The following is a 15,497-nucleotide window of genomic DNA, read 5'->3' as shown; positions in this document are numbered from 1 at the left end:
CGAGCTTTGTGACGCGCCGAAGCTCCGCCCCCTTTCCCTGTCCCCGCCTTCCGCGCGGAGCCCGTGCAGCCGCTGCTTAAGAGACCCCGCACCGGGGCGCTCTGGCTGAGTAGAGCGGCGGCCGCCATAGTGACTGGCCCGAGTCGTCGCTGCCGAAGGGCTAACCGGCTGAGGAAGGAGACGTCGCCATCGCCGATTTCGGAGCCCGAGGTTTCTGGCGTTCCCGGCCCGCGGAAGCGGAAGAGGAAGAGGAGGAAGGTGGCCGCGGCGGCCGGGGGCCCGCACAGCGTCCCTGTGCCGGCTCGGGGCTGGGGTGAGGCGAGGCCCCGGGCCTAGTGCGGCCTAGTCCCAGCTTTGTCTGTGAGGAGGCGGCGGCGGCGACCCCGTCGGGGAGGCCTCTCCGCCCCGCTTCCCCTAGGTTTGCGGGGTGCTCGTGTCTCCTCCCGGCGGGACTCCGTGTGCGGGGAGGAGGAGGAGGGGGGAAGGGGGCCGGGGCGGGGGCCCGGGCCCGGGAGCTGACGCCGATCGGGAAGAAAGCTGCAGTCGCCGGGAGCCGAGCCCGGCCAGGCGGCCGCCCCAGGAGGAGACAGACAGACAGGCAGGCAAACGGGAGGCCCGTGGCCTCGGCGGACTCTGCCCCGTCCTCCCCTCCTCCCGGGGCCTGGGGTCGTCCTCGTTGCCGGAAAGAGACAGAGGGGAGGTGGCGGCGCGATGGACCCCTGATCCCTCTGGGGGGGACTCGAACTGTTTCCCTGGACTGCTGCTGATTGCGCCGCCCGCTTGCCTGTCCCCTGCAATCCCTTAGCATGAGCGAGGGGGGCCCCGCTGGGTGACATTGTACGGCTTCTACCCGTTGGATCCCTCTCCTCTCCCTCCTCCCCACCCGGCCCCTCCCTCCAAATTCCCTTCCCCCATCCCCTCCCGCTCCCGTCTCTCCATGAAGTGATCTGAGTTCTTTGGGGGGGGTTCTCGGTTCGGATCCCGGCTCTGGCCGGGGGGGCAGTACGGTTCCCTCGGTTTCTGAGTGTCTCTGTGTGTGTACCTATCTCTTAAGTTGATAAATATACGTATAATTCAGAGTGTCGCGTCTCGTCGCTGAGCCTTAGGCAGCTTTGGGCACCATGTCCTGTGTGCATTATAAATTTTCCTCCAAACTCAACTATGATACCGTTACCTTTGATGGACTGCACATCTCCCTGTGCGATTTGAAGAAGCAAATCATGGGGAGAGAGAAGCTCAAGGCTGCGGACTGCGACCTGCAGATCACCAACGCGCAGACGAAAGAAGGTAGGAGCCCGCGGGCGCCCCGATCCTCGGTGCGGGGGGCCTTTACCCGTGATCTTGCCTTGCGGAGGGTGCGTGTGGTTGGAAGCGGGTTTGAGCTCCCGGGACAACTCGGAGCGAGAAAGTAGGGAACACGAGGTGTGTGACGCGGGCGGGTCCGGAGCTCTCGTTTCCTGCTCCCTGGCAGATTACCCTCCTCTAGCTACTGTACGACGCGTGGCTTTCGGGGTCTACGCTCGGAGGCCACCTGCCGCCCCCAGTCTCGGGGAACACCGCTTCCACAGCGAGTCTGTTAGTGGCTTTTGTTTTGGATGACCGATTGCTTCGGTTTCCCCCGTATACTATAGGGTGGTAGGGTTCCTCAGCCTTTATCCCCTCCCCATCCCCAAAATAGCTCTATGCCATGCGAAGGTGAGGGTTGTCCTTCCTAACCGACTGGTAGGGGCTTCTTCGCCCATTCTTAAATGTTGGAATTGGAAATGTTCGGGGTTTTGCGTGTTTTTAGAGTCCCTAGTTAGGGGCGATCACAGGGTGCTCAGTTTCACAAAATTCTTAAAATTTGATGATTAGTTAGAACTTTGAGTGCTGGTTTTGAAATTAATGCCCGAGAACCCGCTGCAAAGAAGCCAGAAGTTTCCGTATTGGCACAGATTCAGGAAAGCTTCCTTTTTTTTTTCTTTAACAAGTTTTATTGATAAATTTGTTGTTACATTGACGAATATCTTCTAGTACCCCTCTGCTTCCACAGGGGTAACTCCGCACAATAAAGACTATTTTAAAGGAGAAGAAAACTTCCTTTTCGAAAGCTGTTAGCTTGAGTGGACAATTTGAAAATTTTAAAGTAATCATTAACTTAAATGATAAAGAGTTCAAAGGAGTTCAAATAGTTGTTTGTTTTAAATCACATTTAGTGAGGGTTAAGATTTTTTAAAAGGAGTTGTTTCCTTGTGTAGTTAGGACATTTCATATTTTGAGTTCCTAAAAGTTACTACATCAAAGTAACCTTCTCTTTGGTGGCATTCTCTAGATAGAGATGGTGAAAGTAAATTTTTAATGTTAATTTTTAGATAGTTATTCTGGGAAATGTTGCCAGATTCATTCCTTTAAAATATCTCTTTTAGTTGATCTTAATTGGAAAATATGTAGGTTCCATTTCTGCAATTCATCTATTGCTGTCCTAGAGTTTTGTTAGAACATAGCACTACTGGCTAGAGATTTTGGGGTTTGTTTGTTGCGGGGGGTTTAAAACACCAATGACTATTTTGTTAGGAGCATAATATTGTAATATTATGATCCGAAGGTTTTAAGTAAAGGAGAATTTTGGCGCTTTGCAAAACATAGGTACTTTTTATTCTATAGAAGAAATAGTTTTACTTTTTTGCTTGTTTTAACCAAAACTATTTTGTTTTAGGGTTAAAAAAGTTTTTTTGATTCATTGATTGCAATTCATAATATCATTCACCATATTCAACAGGATTTGGAGTATTCGGTAGGAAAAGAAAGGGAGTTATGTCTTCTATCACTGTACTGATGTAAACAAGTTGTATGGGGATTTATTGTAAAATTTTTGTAAAAATATTTGTGATTCCTTCATAAAATTAGAAGTCACCAAGGCACTGTAGATATAACTGTAATCAAATTAATTTTATTTTGGTTACTAGATACAGATAATTAAAGCTCACAGATCCAAAATCCTTATCAGCTATCAGTTTGAACACTCATAAAGAAGCAAATGAGAAGAGTTTGAAAGTGACTTGTAATCTTAGACTTTACAAATAGCCCTTGAGAACTTTAAGTTTCATAACTTTCTTTATGTTCGTTGAAGCTTTATAGCAAGACTTCTCTAAGTATTTTTTCATTGGGATAGATAATACATTTGGATGTAGCATGCTTAAAACAATATTCACTTGTAGGAAGATACATACAAGGCATTTGACAAATTCTTACATTGGTAAGTGTACTAGTGTAGAGTTTGCAAATATTCAAACTCTTTGGGTATAGATTTAATTGATGAATGCCCCAAATAATTGTTAACTTGCTAAAAGGTCTTTTAATATAAAAACATGGGCTGTTTTTGTGAGCCTTATAAGCTAAGAGAGTTCATGAATGAGAATTGTGTCACTCAATTTTATTTTGGGACCCTAACTAGGTTCTAAATACTGATTTTCTATAAAACCAGTACACTGATAACATCTCACCTTTAGTGCTAAATGCGGAATTCCATTTTTAACTGGAACGGCCAAAACCGGTTTCAAAGCTAAAATGTATGACTTCAGTGTAGAGAATCCATTAGGATAATCACTGGTTCCAAATTCACACCAAGTTTGCTTTGAAGTTACAGTGATTACAATAAGACCTCCCTAGTTTGGCATCTTTGCTATGCTTCTAAGGGCTGGTGTTTCATTGTTGCTGTTGGTTAATCTTAAGTAATATTTTTCATGTATTTCTAAGTAATAATTCACTATTGCTAAATGTCCTTTGGGAATCCACTTAAATGAGTGAGTGATGATATTTGGGTATTAATAAGGTTTTTCTACAGTACTTAATCTGTTTTAAGAAAGAGTTGTTCAAACTATTTCCCATGCACTCTTTTTCTTTTCTGTCTTGCATGTGTGTGTATATAAATTTCAGGCCAAGTTATATTTGAGCCCCATACATTTGGAATTGGTAGGTACTGAGTAAAAGTTTCAGTGTCAAAATAATGTGAGAATTACATTGGGCAATGGCAGTCAGTCTTTAAATTGTTAGATCTTCTAGACTGCATCCTACCTTTTTATGTTTTATTTTAAGTTTTGCAGTACCATGCTAAGTAAGTACCATGGTCTGTCATTTAGTAAAACCATAGTGTGCCATACACATTATGTATGGAACGTTGTATGTAAAATCTACATCTCTGGTATATGTGAAGGCCAAGGAGGAATGCTAAAAGTAAAGTTCTACTTCACAGTGGATTTACGAAAGTCTTTGTATATACAAATATTCAAACATTGAGTACTTTTGAAAGAATCAGAATAATTCAGAGGGCATGAGTAGTCCAGATAATGCTGATAAGTCCAATTAATTCAGAAGTTGATTTAGAAAATTAAATTTTAATTCTACAGGTAAACTTTTTCTTTGCTTCCAGTAGATTTTGTTAAAAGGTATTTGTGTAAGCAACACCTTGGTCTTCAGAAGCATTTTTAAAAAATACTAGCTTTGTAAATAGTTCCTAATAACTTGCATTTTATTAGCACTTTAAGGTTTGCAAGGTGCTTTTCCTTTTTATCCCCAATTTACAAATAAACTGAGGGGCCTGTCAACCTTTTTGACTCATGGACCCCTTTTCAGAACAGTGTTTTTAAATGCATGATACACATTGTATTACAAAGAAAACCAATGCGATTAAAACCCATTCATCAAAAATAATTTAAAAAGAAAAACAAGTTCACAAACTCCTTAAGGTATGATTTATGCTTGGTCACACAGCATGAGTCTCAGGTGGCCTTTGTTCAGCTTGTTTTCTGCTTCATCTAGGCTACTTTTCCCAAGATAAGAGATGGACCAGAAACAAGTGAGAGAGAGGATATCCTGTGAAACAACTTCATTTCTATTTTAAACTCTTCAAGGGATAAAGAGCCACCTTCCCCCCCCCCCCCCCATCTTAGGGTTCTTCTTAAGACTGAATAGATATTCAGGAAAATAGAAAACTTGTGGTTTGGTTCCTTTTTTCACACTATTTATCAATAAGTGGGTATGATAAAACCTTCAAAAGAAATTTTGAGCCAGCAATACAAATTGTTTTTAAAATATTCACTGTTAGCGTTTCTGTCTTTTTAATTATGTTGTGCCTAATATCAATCAGTCATGTGTTCAAGGCAGTCTCAGAATTATGTAACCTACCACCCATTGAATGACAGTGTGCAGATTAAAATACTGTTTGCTTCAGTTAATAAGAAAGTAACACTGAAAGGGATGTACTTTTTTGTTTGGAGGTGTTGTCTAAGTATGTTCAGGACATTGGAAGCCACCATATTTCTGTAACATAATTAGAAAAACAAAATATAGGTGACCTTAAAAATTCACTTTAGCCCAAACCCTTATTTTGCAAATTGGGAAATCGAGGCAAACATAAGAGCGATGACTTACTTGACCAAGGTAATCATGCTTCCTGTGAAATAACCTAGAATCCAAACAAAACTATTTTGAGAACGTATGGGGCAGGGCGGGGGGGGGTAGTGAGGCATGACTTATATACAACATACATATTTGGGCACATTTGAAAATTTTGCTTTCCATCCTGTATCTTCACCATCACCCATTAGAGGCGGGAAAAATAGGTATATGTTCTAAACTCATGAAATCCTTAGTATTCTTGCTCTGTTCAAGAAAACCTAACTGCTTCAGTCAATTTCTGTTCTTTTCTAGATCTGAAACGACTCAGTTTTAGTTTTGAAGTATAGATTCAGTTTTTTTAATTGATCCTTCCTTGTTACTGAAATATCAAGTGTGGAACCAACGTCCTAGTTACAAGCACAGAATGGGCATACAGTGTTTGAAGTGTTTTTTGTATGTATCATCAAATCCTTGAAGAACTAGTAATACAGACACACACAACTGGAAAGTCTATTACATAACACCATGCCATTCAAATTTACACTTTGGCTTGGGCTTCAATTAGGAGAACAACTGAGCAATGAAGGAGGCATGCAGGAACTTCCTGCCAGATGTGTGGATACTAAGGTCTATTTTTAAGATTCCTCTCTCCTACCCCTCCCCATCCCCCAGAAAAACCCTTAAAATGAGATTTCAGGTCAGGCTTTACAGTGGTTTCAAACTTGAAACAACAGTTTTAAATCATAATGGAATTTAGGAATATTATTTTAACTGCATGAGACTGGAAAATTCATAGATTATTAGTGTTAGAAGAGACCTTAGATTATTATTTAATGCAGTCCTCATTTCAGAAATTAGAAAACAGGCCCAGTGAAGTTCTTCACTCAGAGTAGCACAGCTAAGTGACAGAGCTGGACTTAAACTTAGTTTTCTTAACACAAATTCTAGGTGTCTTATAATAACCCACTGCTCTTCAAGAAAGAGTTTTTCCACTCCAGCCAAAAAACAGTAGTTATTGCGACAGTGATTTTTGCAAGCATCTCTGTAGTCCCAAAGCCTAGGTCTGCCCTAAATAAAATTAGAGGGGTGGGGCAGAGATAAGGTTAACTGTGGTGACCAGTGACTACAGTTATTGATGAAATGCTGCCTATTTTGATCTCAGAAATTATTAGCCTGAAATCCCTTATTGAAAGTGCCAAGTCTTTTATCAGTTTTTGCCATCACTCCTCTAACTTCTCTCTGTCAGGGGCTTTAAGGCTTGTGAATAAATGCCAAGTCCCAGGATCATAGAAATAAAGACAGACAGTTATGATGTGGCTAGACTAGTCTCAGGATTGAGACTCAATGATATATTTCTAGCCATACTCTTTAAGTTAATTGCAAAAATTTAGTCTTCCCCTGAACATTCTTAAATTTCTGTTTAAAGCATTGAGTAAAACATTAAGTAGCAAATTATTAATACTTAATAATTATGGAAGTATGGTATGCCTTCTCAAATTAGAACTATATATTTGTGGCAACTAAAATGGTAAAAACAAATTCAAGTGGCCTTTACTCACTGTCTTAATTCTTCTAAACAGAGACTACGTAATAGAATTTAGATGATTCTAAGTAAACCTCACAACACTAAGTCAACCTATTTTTTTTTTATCAGTAGAGCATAATTATGTTCCTTGAGGACAGTGACTTTCATTTTTATCTTTGTGCCCCTTTAACTCCTGGCACAGAGCTTCTTCCGTAAAGTAGGCACGCAGAAATGTTAGTTGAGTTGGTCTTTGAGCAAAGGGGAAGTATGAAATCAGTATTCTGAAATTTGGTTTTAAAAATTGCTTTATATACCTTCTTCCTCATCAAATCTTTAGATGTTATAGCTAGCTGTTTATGTAGCCAAAATTAATATTTTGAGTTGATTTCCTTTGTTCATCTAGTAGGACAAATAAGACATAGAATAACCAGACAGGCAATGAAAAAAGCACATAATTTTCATGTTTAGAGACCTAGTATCCAATTTTTAGATTTTAAAATCTGTATATTGGCTTAATTGAATAGCGTCTTAATTTTTTAAACTAGAAAAATAATTAAAAATATTTCATTGTTCAAGCATCAATCATATCAAAGTTGTAGGGGACATACAGCACTTTATGGTAGTTAGATGGGCTCGATTTTCTTTTTGTAAATTATATGTTTCAGAAACCCCAATATGTACAATATTAATATCTGAGATTAGAAATTGAGGGGACACATTACCTAACTCAGACACAGATCCTGACTACCACACATGTGAAGCTGCCAGTCAAGAAACAAAAGCTGGCAATTTCCCTTAATGTAGGAGTCTCTCTTTAGCATATAGAGCATGAGTATAGACAGACATAATGCATACGTACATACATAAACACACACTCATATGTGTTTGTGTGTGAATATATATATATGAGACATACTTTCACAGATCTTGGCATATAAAGTAGTTAAAATTCAAAAGAACTTGGTTGTGACTCAGATGAGTAACATCAATTCCCTAAATTCATATTTCACTGAAGTCAACTGACAACAACCTAAAACAATTTAGTATTTTAATTTTGAAGATTGAAGAGGGAGGAAAAAAGTAGGTCTTCTCACCAGGCTGGAATTAGAGCAGCTACCAGCAGATCACAGGTTGATTCCGCCTGCTGATCAGTGTAAAAGCTTTGACAACTCATTTTCCCCTCCTCAGGCCAACCTAAAGGCTCACTTGGCCCCACCTCTGTAGGCTTAATTCAGCCTTACTGTACCCCAGAACTCCTGAGCTCAAGTGATCCACCAGTCTCAGCCACCCTAGGAGTAGGGACTAAAAGTGTGCATCACTGTATTCAACCTTGAGATATTTTAAGACATTGTTTCAGAATAATTTTCATCTTCCATCTGTAGTAGGTTAATTAGATTTTAAAATCTTTGAATAATAAGAGTGCTTTCTTTTTATTTTTTGGCTGAATGGGTCATGATCAAAATCCAAAAATGGAGTTTTTTAAAGTTCCTGTTTTATTTTCAGAATACACAGATGACAATGCCCTGATTCCCAAGAATTCATCAGTTATCGTAAGAAGAATTCCCATTGGAGGCGTTAAATCTACGAGCAAGACATATGTTATGTAAGTAGTTATCAAATCTTGTGTATTTACCCAGAGAATATTTTGGTAGTGGTATGGGGTTGAGAGCGCACCAAAAGTTAAATTCATATTGCAGCTTGTTTCTCTTTCTTACTGTCCCATTACTAAACAGATCATAGGTTAGCACTGAGTTCTTCTGGTTCCCCCTTGTTAAACAGGTTGCCTTTTTTTATTCTAACTAGTATTTAATAACTATAGGAAATCTTGTTCGAACCCTATCAAGTTTACTGATTTATATTTTAAGAAGGATTTTTTTCCCCTACTCTAATTAAACTTGTTTTTTCTTCACCCACATCCATTTTGCTCTGTGTTCCCATGTTCCTACTAACTCCTTTTTCCCCCACTATTGATTCCTAACTGTCTTTGGCATAAGAGACTCATTGAAATCATAGGCCCTGTGTATTACAGCTACGAGTTTTCTGCTTTCACAGTTAAAAAGTAGGATTTTCCACATAATATGAAAAAGTTCAAGAGATTTATGCTGGTGATTGTTGTATCGGTATCAAGAGTATTTAAGCAATATAATTTGCTAACAGTCCCAAGCATTTGTTTCATTCCTTATTCCCCATACCAGTAAGGGCTGTGGTTAGATGGAGTCAAAAATGGGAACAAAAGAGTTTAGAATTGAGAAAATTCAGAGGAGAGAGCAGAATAAGCATTAGGCGGTTGGTGCTGTTTGCATAACTGGCTGCAGAATGATAATGACCTAGAAAGGAGTCATAAGAACATGAGTGCCAGATAGGGGTTTCTGCTTTGAAAGGGGAATAGGTTTGGTTTGGTTTTAAACTATTGACCAAAATGTTTCAGTGAAACAAAACCAGTCAAACTTTGAAAATTTTGGAAATAAGACACTGACAATGAGCAAGAATAAGGCAGAGCAAATAAAAACATTTTTGGAGCTTTTAATATAGCTAATAGTATTTCTTAGAAACTGCTCTTAAAAGGTTAGGTCCAGATCGTTTACATTTGGAGATCATTTTAGTATAGAAGACATGACAACACTATCTTATATTTATAGCAACCAAACAAGTCACAGTCCAGGAATGTTTAGGACCTAGTGTTGCCTGCCGCCTAATAACAAGCCAACACATAGCTAGTGATTCAAAGCTTACCAAGTGCCTCAGACATTATCAATATTGATCCTTCTTGGTGGCAAAACTTGAATTTTTGAGAGACTGCAAGTAGGAAACGAATGATTGTACTGTAATATATGGTATAACTGACCTGCAGGATTTCTTGTTTGGTTTTTTTTTTCCCTTCTCCCAGAATAGTGAACAATGTGTCAGTAAATAATGCAGTTTACACCAACCCTCAGGGAAACCTAAAAGGAGGTGCATAGCAAATGAGCACATGCCTTTAACACTAAAACTTGCATGTCAATTCACTAAATATAACATGCAAGACAGTTTTTATGGAACATAATTTCATTTGTAGTAAAAATTCTAACATCTGTAAAAATGCTTCTGAATTTTTTTGTTAAGCAAATATTGGAAAATGAAAACTTTCTTTTGTCACAGGACTTCCAAATCGCGCACAATCCTAGAAACTCCTTTCAGGTGATAATTCTAACACTACTTTATAGTCAACATAGCTTAAATTTTTAAAAGTAAGACTGAACATGTAAGGTTTATGTTTAGTATACCCCCTGGTGTGTGGGCTTCTTTAAAGGAATTTCTGCTTGGGCTTATGCATACTCTTGATCTCTCTTCCAGTGTTCTATCCAGTTTTCAGTGAAGCACATTTTACTCATTCTTTTTACCTGAAATACTTTGTCCAGCTGTGTATGCTCTCATTTCTAGATTAGAATTTTAGCTTAATTTGTTTTAACCTTTCATTAATCCTTTGTCACTGTTTTGGGAAATTAAACAGGAAAGCAAGTATGGGCCTGAATGCTTGGTGCTGATTTAAGAATATGTGCAGCATAGCAGTTCCTCAGGGACCCAAAACCTAAATCTTTACTACAGGTGTGCCCTGCTGTTTGTTTTTTTTTTTAAGTGAAAATCAAGATTTATTTAGGAAAAATAAAATAAAACCAAAAACTAACCTTGTATTCTTCAATGTATAAAAGTGTCAAACACAGACTTCCTTATAGCAAATTTTTATTATAGCTTTTAAAATAGTACTAGAATTACAGCGTTTTGGGTGTAATGCTTTTTTTTTAAAAAAGCAAGGTGCAACCGTATTATAATTCCAGAGCAAGATTTTTTTCCCTTTACATTTAATTCATACCTTAATTTCATAAAGGTTGAAGGTATTTAATCAAATTAGATGGTACATTTGTAACTGTAAAGATTAATAGGTGGTTGTTACTCATAGCATCAAAGGAGAATTTCATTTTTGCATATGTGCAATGTTTATATATGTATTAAGACTTTATCAGCACAGATGTTCATGAAATATTTAACACTGAAAAAATCCATTGGATATTCTAACAGGGCTTGTTTTGTTTTTTAGAAGTCGAACTGAACCAGTGAGTGGAACCTCAAAAGCAGTATGTAAAAACACAATCTCACACTTTTTCTACACATTGCATTTAACTTTAAAACATTTAATGTAGCAGTGAAATGTGAATCCGTTTTAGAACTTTTCATTTTTCCCACTGCAGTACATCTTGTAAATACAATGTATTTGCTTACAGTTTAGTTGAATATTATATTTATACCATAACTTGCACACTTTTATTGTAGAAACTGATAAACTTGTGCCAGGAAAAGCACTGTATTTCATATTGAATATGATAGATTTACTTCCTGTATGACTCTGTGTTGTACAGATATAATGTATGATCCTTTTTAGATCATGTAGGTTTAAGGTTTGCACTAATGAACATGATGCCATGTTCTACATCTGTCTGTCTATAGTTAGTATTTTGTATGTATGTATAGGCTGTTGTGTGCTTCTTGTTTTTTGCAATAAAAAATGTTTGGAGTGTATACCTTGCCATTTTCACGTTGTATCACTTAGTTTTTGTTAGATTTTTTTTTCTGCCTGCCAAATGGCTTGAAAAATGCGATAAAAACTTCTGTGAAGTTTTATATTGTTAAAAGTTTGATGTTTCTTCCTAACCTAGAATTTAAACACTCATGCAAAGAGCTCTCCAGGAGCATTTGATGCAGTTAAATTATTCATCTTCTGCATTTGGAAATTTGAGCTCTTTTTCTTTGTTTAAAACTGTGCTATGAAATAAACCTTGAAATTGTGCCCCTAGTACAAAGAGGTCTTAAAATGGTGAATGGTTTTACTGGGTATGCAAAGTAGTTTTCTGAAGTTTTAATTATTTGACTCTCCCACTGAAGTAGGCAAGTAGACTTAAATATTCAGATTTCAAAAATCATTTACTCTTTTTGATGGGGAATGGGGGGAAGGGGGTTTGGAGGTATTAAGACATTAAGGTACTACATAACTGTAGATGGGATCCCCAGCTGTAGTAATTTTGTCAGCAGTGGTTTTTCTTAACCTGGTTAATATTTTTTAGGTCAGCTCTATCACAGGTTAAAACTTTACTTAGTATACCACCAGTTTGACCACAGCTTGGGTAAAAAAAGGCAGCAATAAATATTCTCTTAGTTTTGAAAAGTAACTTGATCTGATTCAAACAAAACACAAAGGCTGTAGTAATTGGTTCTCTAGATGTTGTACTTCTCATACTCGTTGTACAGAATCCAGGTTCCTTGCTATTTTATTTATCCATTTTAAAGACTACTGAACTTCATCTAGAATGGTATATGAGTCATTACACTAACCTTTTATCATTGTATTCTCAAATATATTTTAACTTAAAGGTTTATGAGCTTTGGGCTTCTATTCTATAAAGAATATAGCCTTTAGTTCTCATGGAACTAAACATACTTATTCTAAGCTCATAATTCCTACATTCAGGGTTCTTTACTTTTTCCTTTTTTTTTTCTTTTTGGTTTTTATTTTGAAGCATAAATCTGTAAAATTGTCCAGATTTCTGTTTTTGCTGGTGATTGGTTAAAATTGATTTTTAATGCATCAGTGTGTATCCAAATGCTAGCACAAATTAGCCTAATTCTCCCATGACTGTAGTAGTTAATGTAATGCATTTGTATAAACCACATTTACAGTAAATGAACTAATTCAGATGAAACTTTTATTTCTTGAAAACAGAATTCTTTTCCTTTTTTTGTTTACTAGCATGTGTATAAACACAAAATCACATGTTCATAAATAAAGTTAACATTCTTTTAGCCTCGTGTGTTCCCTGGCATGTCTGTATTACACTTTTAAGTAGTAGTTTATTTTGAGCAATTTTTTAGGTTTTCATTTGTTTTATAAAAAAAAGAAGCATTCTTTAAGGAATAGTCATTTAACAGTAGGTAACAGTGACCTAAAATGGAGTCATTAGCTAACTTTTTAATCCCCAGCATATACTTGGGGTATACTTTCTGACATTAAAGCTTAACTAGCTTGGACCATAGGTAGGGAGAGTATGTAAGTATGTATTCATTGGGCATAACTTAAAAGTTACTGCCTAACTTTATAAGACTAAGAATTACATGGATGGAAGTCATACACAAAATTTAAGGCATAAGTACCATAGACTGGATTCATCTATCTGGTTGTTGAAAACAAATATATCATCTTTATGCTTTAAAACCAATTCTCTAGTTAAGAGATAATTTTCTAGATTGCCTTTATTTCGTTTAGTCATCCTTCCATGTTAATGATATGAAAACTAGCTGTCTATATGCTGATACTAAACAGTGAAAAATGAGTTTTATAGTACTTGAAAATTGAGAGCAAATGTCTCCTCAAGCCAGTAAAATGGTGTGTATACTCTGATTTAAACCATTGCTCACAGAACCAAGACCACTCACTAGATGCAAAAAGGTTGGGATCTTTTCATTTCAGTGGAAGTTTACATATAAAGCAAGAATGAGTCTATAACATGAATCATTGTCACTTTTGGGGGGACTTTAAGCTGTAGTCTTCATTAACTCAAATATTTTGATAGTAGCTACTTGGTTGTTTATTGCCTAATACTTGTGAATCCCTAACTTTTTTTTTTTTTAACACTGGCATTTTCCACTCTTAAAGCCTTTAAAGTATGTGGAAAAAATAAATTGGGTTTTTTAAAGTTCCAAGTACTTAATTTATGATAAATTTGGCTTTTGTGGATTACAGCCTACTTAGGTGTCACAACACCTCCATAAAGATAAATCACTGCTTAATAATTTGGGTTCTTTTCATATAAACCAGGCCCTATCTAATTCATTGAGAAGACAGTTTGATATGCATAGTAGTGTCAATGGGAGGCTAAAATGGAAACTAGAATGAAGATGAGATATGGTATAAAAGGGAGAAGATAGCCATATCATCACATGTATTGGGGGTAGGAAATACACCAAGGAATTAATTCTTACAATTAGTAGTCATTCATTTTATTTACAACCTCTGGAGGTAAGAAAATTACTATTCCATACAACCCTCCTCCCTCCCAAGGAAATCAGGTTAGTATCCACAAAATTTGTATTCCCAGCTTAGGTCCAGTCAGAGACAATATGAGCCAATTTTTTCAAAGCTGTTAATTTTTTTTTTTTACTTTCCCATTAGAAATGGAACATAGGCGGTGGCTGACAATGTTCCATGCTTTAAATTTCCTCCAAAACTGATGTCAGATTCACAAGTTTTTAGATGTTGATCACTTTAAATATTGAGGTGGAATGTAGGTCCAAACTTATGATTTTGAAAAAATATATAAGCAAGACAGTAAAACTATTTGCTCCTATTTCCTCATTGGAGTGTTTGCTTTAGGCAGATAACTTACATAGTTCTTTTTTTTGATATCTTAAATCAGTTACTCTGTGTGGCTGAAATTCCATTAACTTATATGAAATATTGCACCTAAGCAGGTGCAATATACACACACTTAAAGGAAGCGCATGTCAAAGTTCACTTTAGCATATATCATGGGGATGAGTTTCCTCCTACCTGGTACTAAAAATCTCATTTTAGGTGGTTGAATCTTGAAGGTTCTTTTTGAAAAGTTGAACTATATTAAGGTAAAGGACCCTTATTTCCTTGCAGTTACGCACCTTAATTCCATTTGGCCAGTATGGTGGCTTTCTTAGAGACAGGGTGAAATCTTACTGACTGCCTTTCCTCCAAGGGTGAAAATGCCTCATAGTGACTATTTTCCTCACCTCTACAAGATGCCTTATTTTTCTTCCCTCCCTCACCTTCCACATTTCATTTGGAATCTTTGCCTTAACATAGCTTTGCTCTTTTTTTTCCTTATTTCTCTTTTTTTTTTTTTTTAAACAAGAAGCTATTGTTAGACTTTTCAGGAGAATAGGCACATGTATTCGCAATAACAGTGACATTTAGATGGGAGCAAAAACTGTCAGCTTTGGCAGTGTGAACGTATGCACTTGCAGTATGCAATCAATCAAGCATGGACATCATCAGTTAAAGATAAGAGGATTGAAAGGCGTGGGATTTTTCTAGTACTTTTTATTACAAGCTTTCTGTTTGATATTTTTTCTTATCCTCAATCTCTTTACTGTAATCGAAACCCTCCCATGCTATCTTGTGCATGATATCTATCTACATAGATATGTAGACACACTTATGAGGGGGTGAAATAGGATCAGTTACACTTTTAACTTCACACGGCACATAGCAGAAAACATGCTCGTTAGCAGACTTTAAGGAAATGCCCGGCACTTGATTTTAAACAGCATTAGGGGCTTAATTATCACGTACAGATGTTTTCAGTGTGGAACTTGAACGTGTGTTTAATCTTTTATGAACAGATTGATGACTCTTCTGCGTCTATTTCTCTGGCCCAGCTTACAAAGGTATATATACATATATATTCTTGAACCACTTGTATTTTCTTATGAATAATTTTGTATCTGGTGCAGATTTTTCAAAGGGGGGAATTCTTAATTTTATTTGGAAAAAAATGTACATTTATTTTTTACTATCCTGTAAAGAGTAGTTCCAATT

At 37.3% G+C, this 15,497-nt stretch overlaps 1 protein-coding gene across 2 annotated transcripts in view; it reads left to right on the top strand.

Annotated features, from left to right (window-relative positions):
- The first annotated feature begins 534 nt into the window (after window positions 1–534).
- RBBP6 (RB binding protein 6, ubiquitin ligase) overlaps window positions 535–15,497 on the top strand; it is a 37,159-nt gene continuing 22,196 nt past the window's right edge. For both annotated transcript variants that reach the window (XM_036738487.1, XM_036738486.1), the window contains exons 1-4: window positions 535–1,287; window positions 8,405–8,504; window positions 10,977–11,013; window positions 15,302–15,346. In XM_036738487.1, coding sequence (XP_036594382.1) covers window positions 1,122–1,287; window positions 8,405–8,504; window positions 10,977–11,013; window positions 15,302–15,346 — 348 coding nt within the window. In that variant the 5' untranslated portion in view covers window positions 535–1,121. The remainder of the gene's footprint in view (window positions 1,288–8,404; window positions 8,505–10,976; window positions 11,014–15,301; window positions 15,347–15,497) is intronic.

The sequence above is a fragment of the Trichosurus vulpecula genome, chromosome 9 (assembly GCF_011100635.1).
Source record: "Trichosurus vulpecula isolate mTriVul1 chromosome 9, mTriVul1.pri, whole genome shotgun sequence".
In the NCBI taxonomy this organism is placed as follows: domain Eukaryota; kingdom Metazoa; phylum Chordata; class Mammalia; order Diprotodontia; family Phalangeridae; genus Trichosurus; species Trichosurus vulpecula.
The sequence above is the reverse complement of the archived record's forward strand: the minus strand, read 5'-3'. Positions and strand labels throughout refer to the sequence as shown.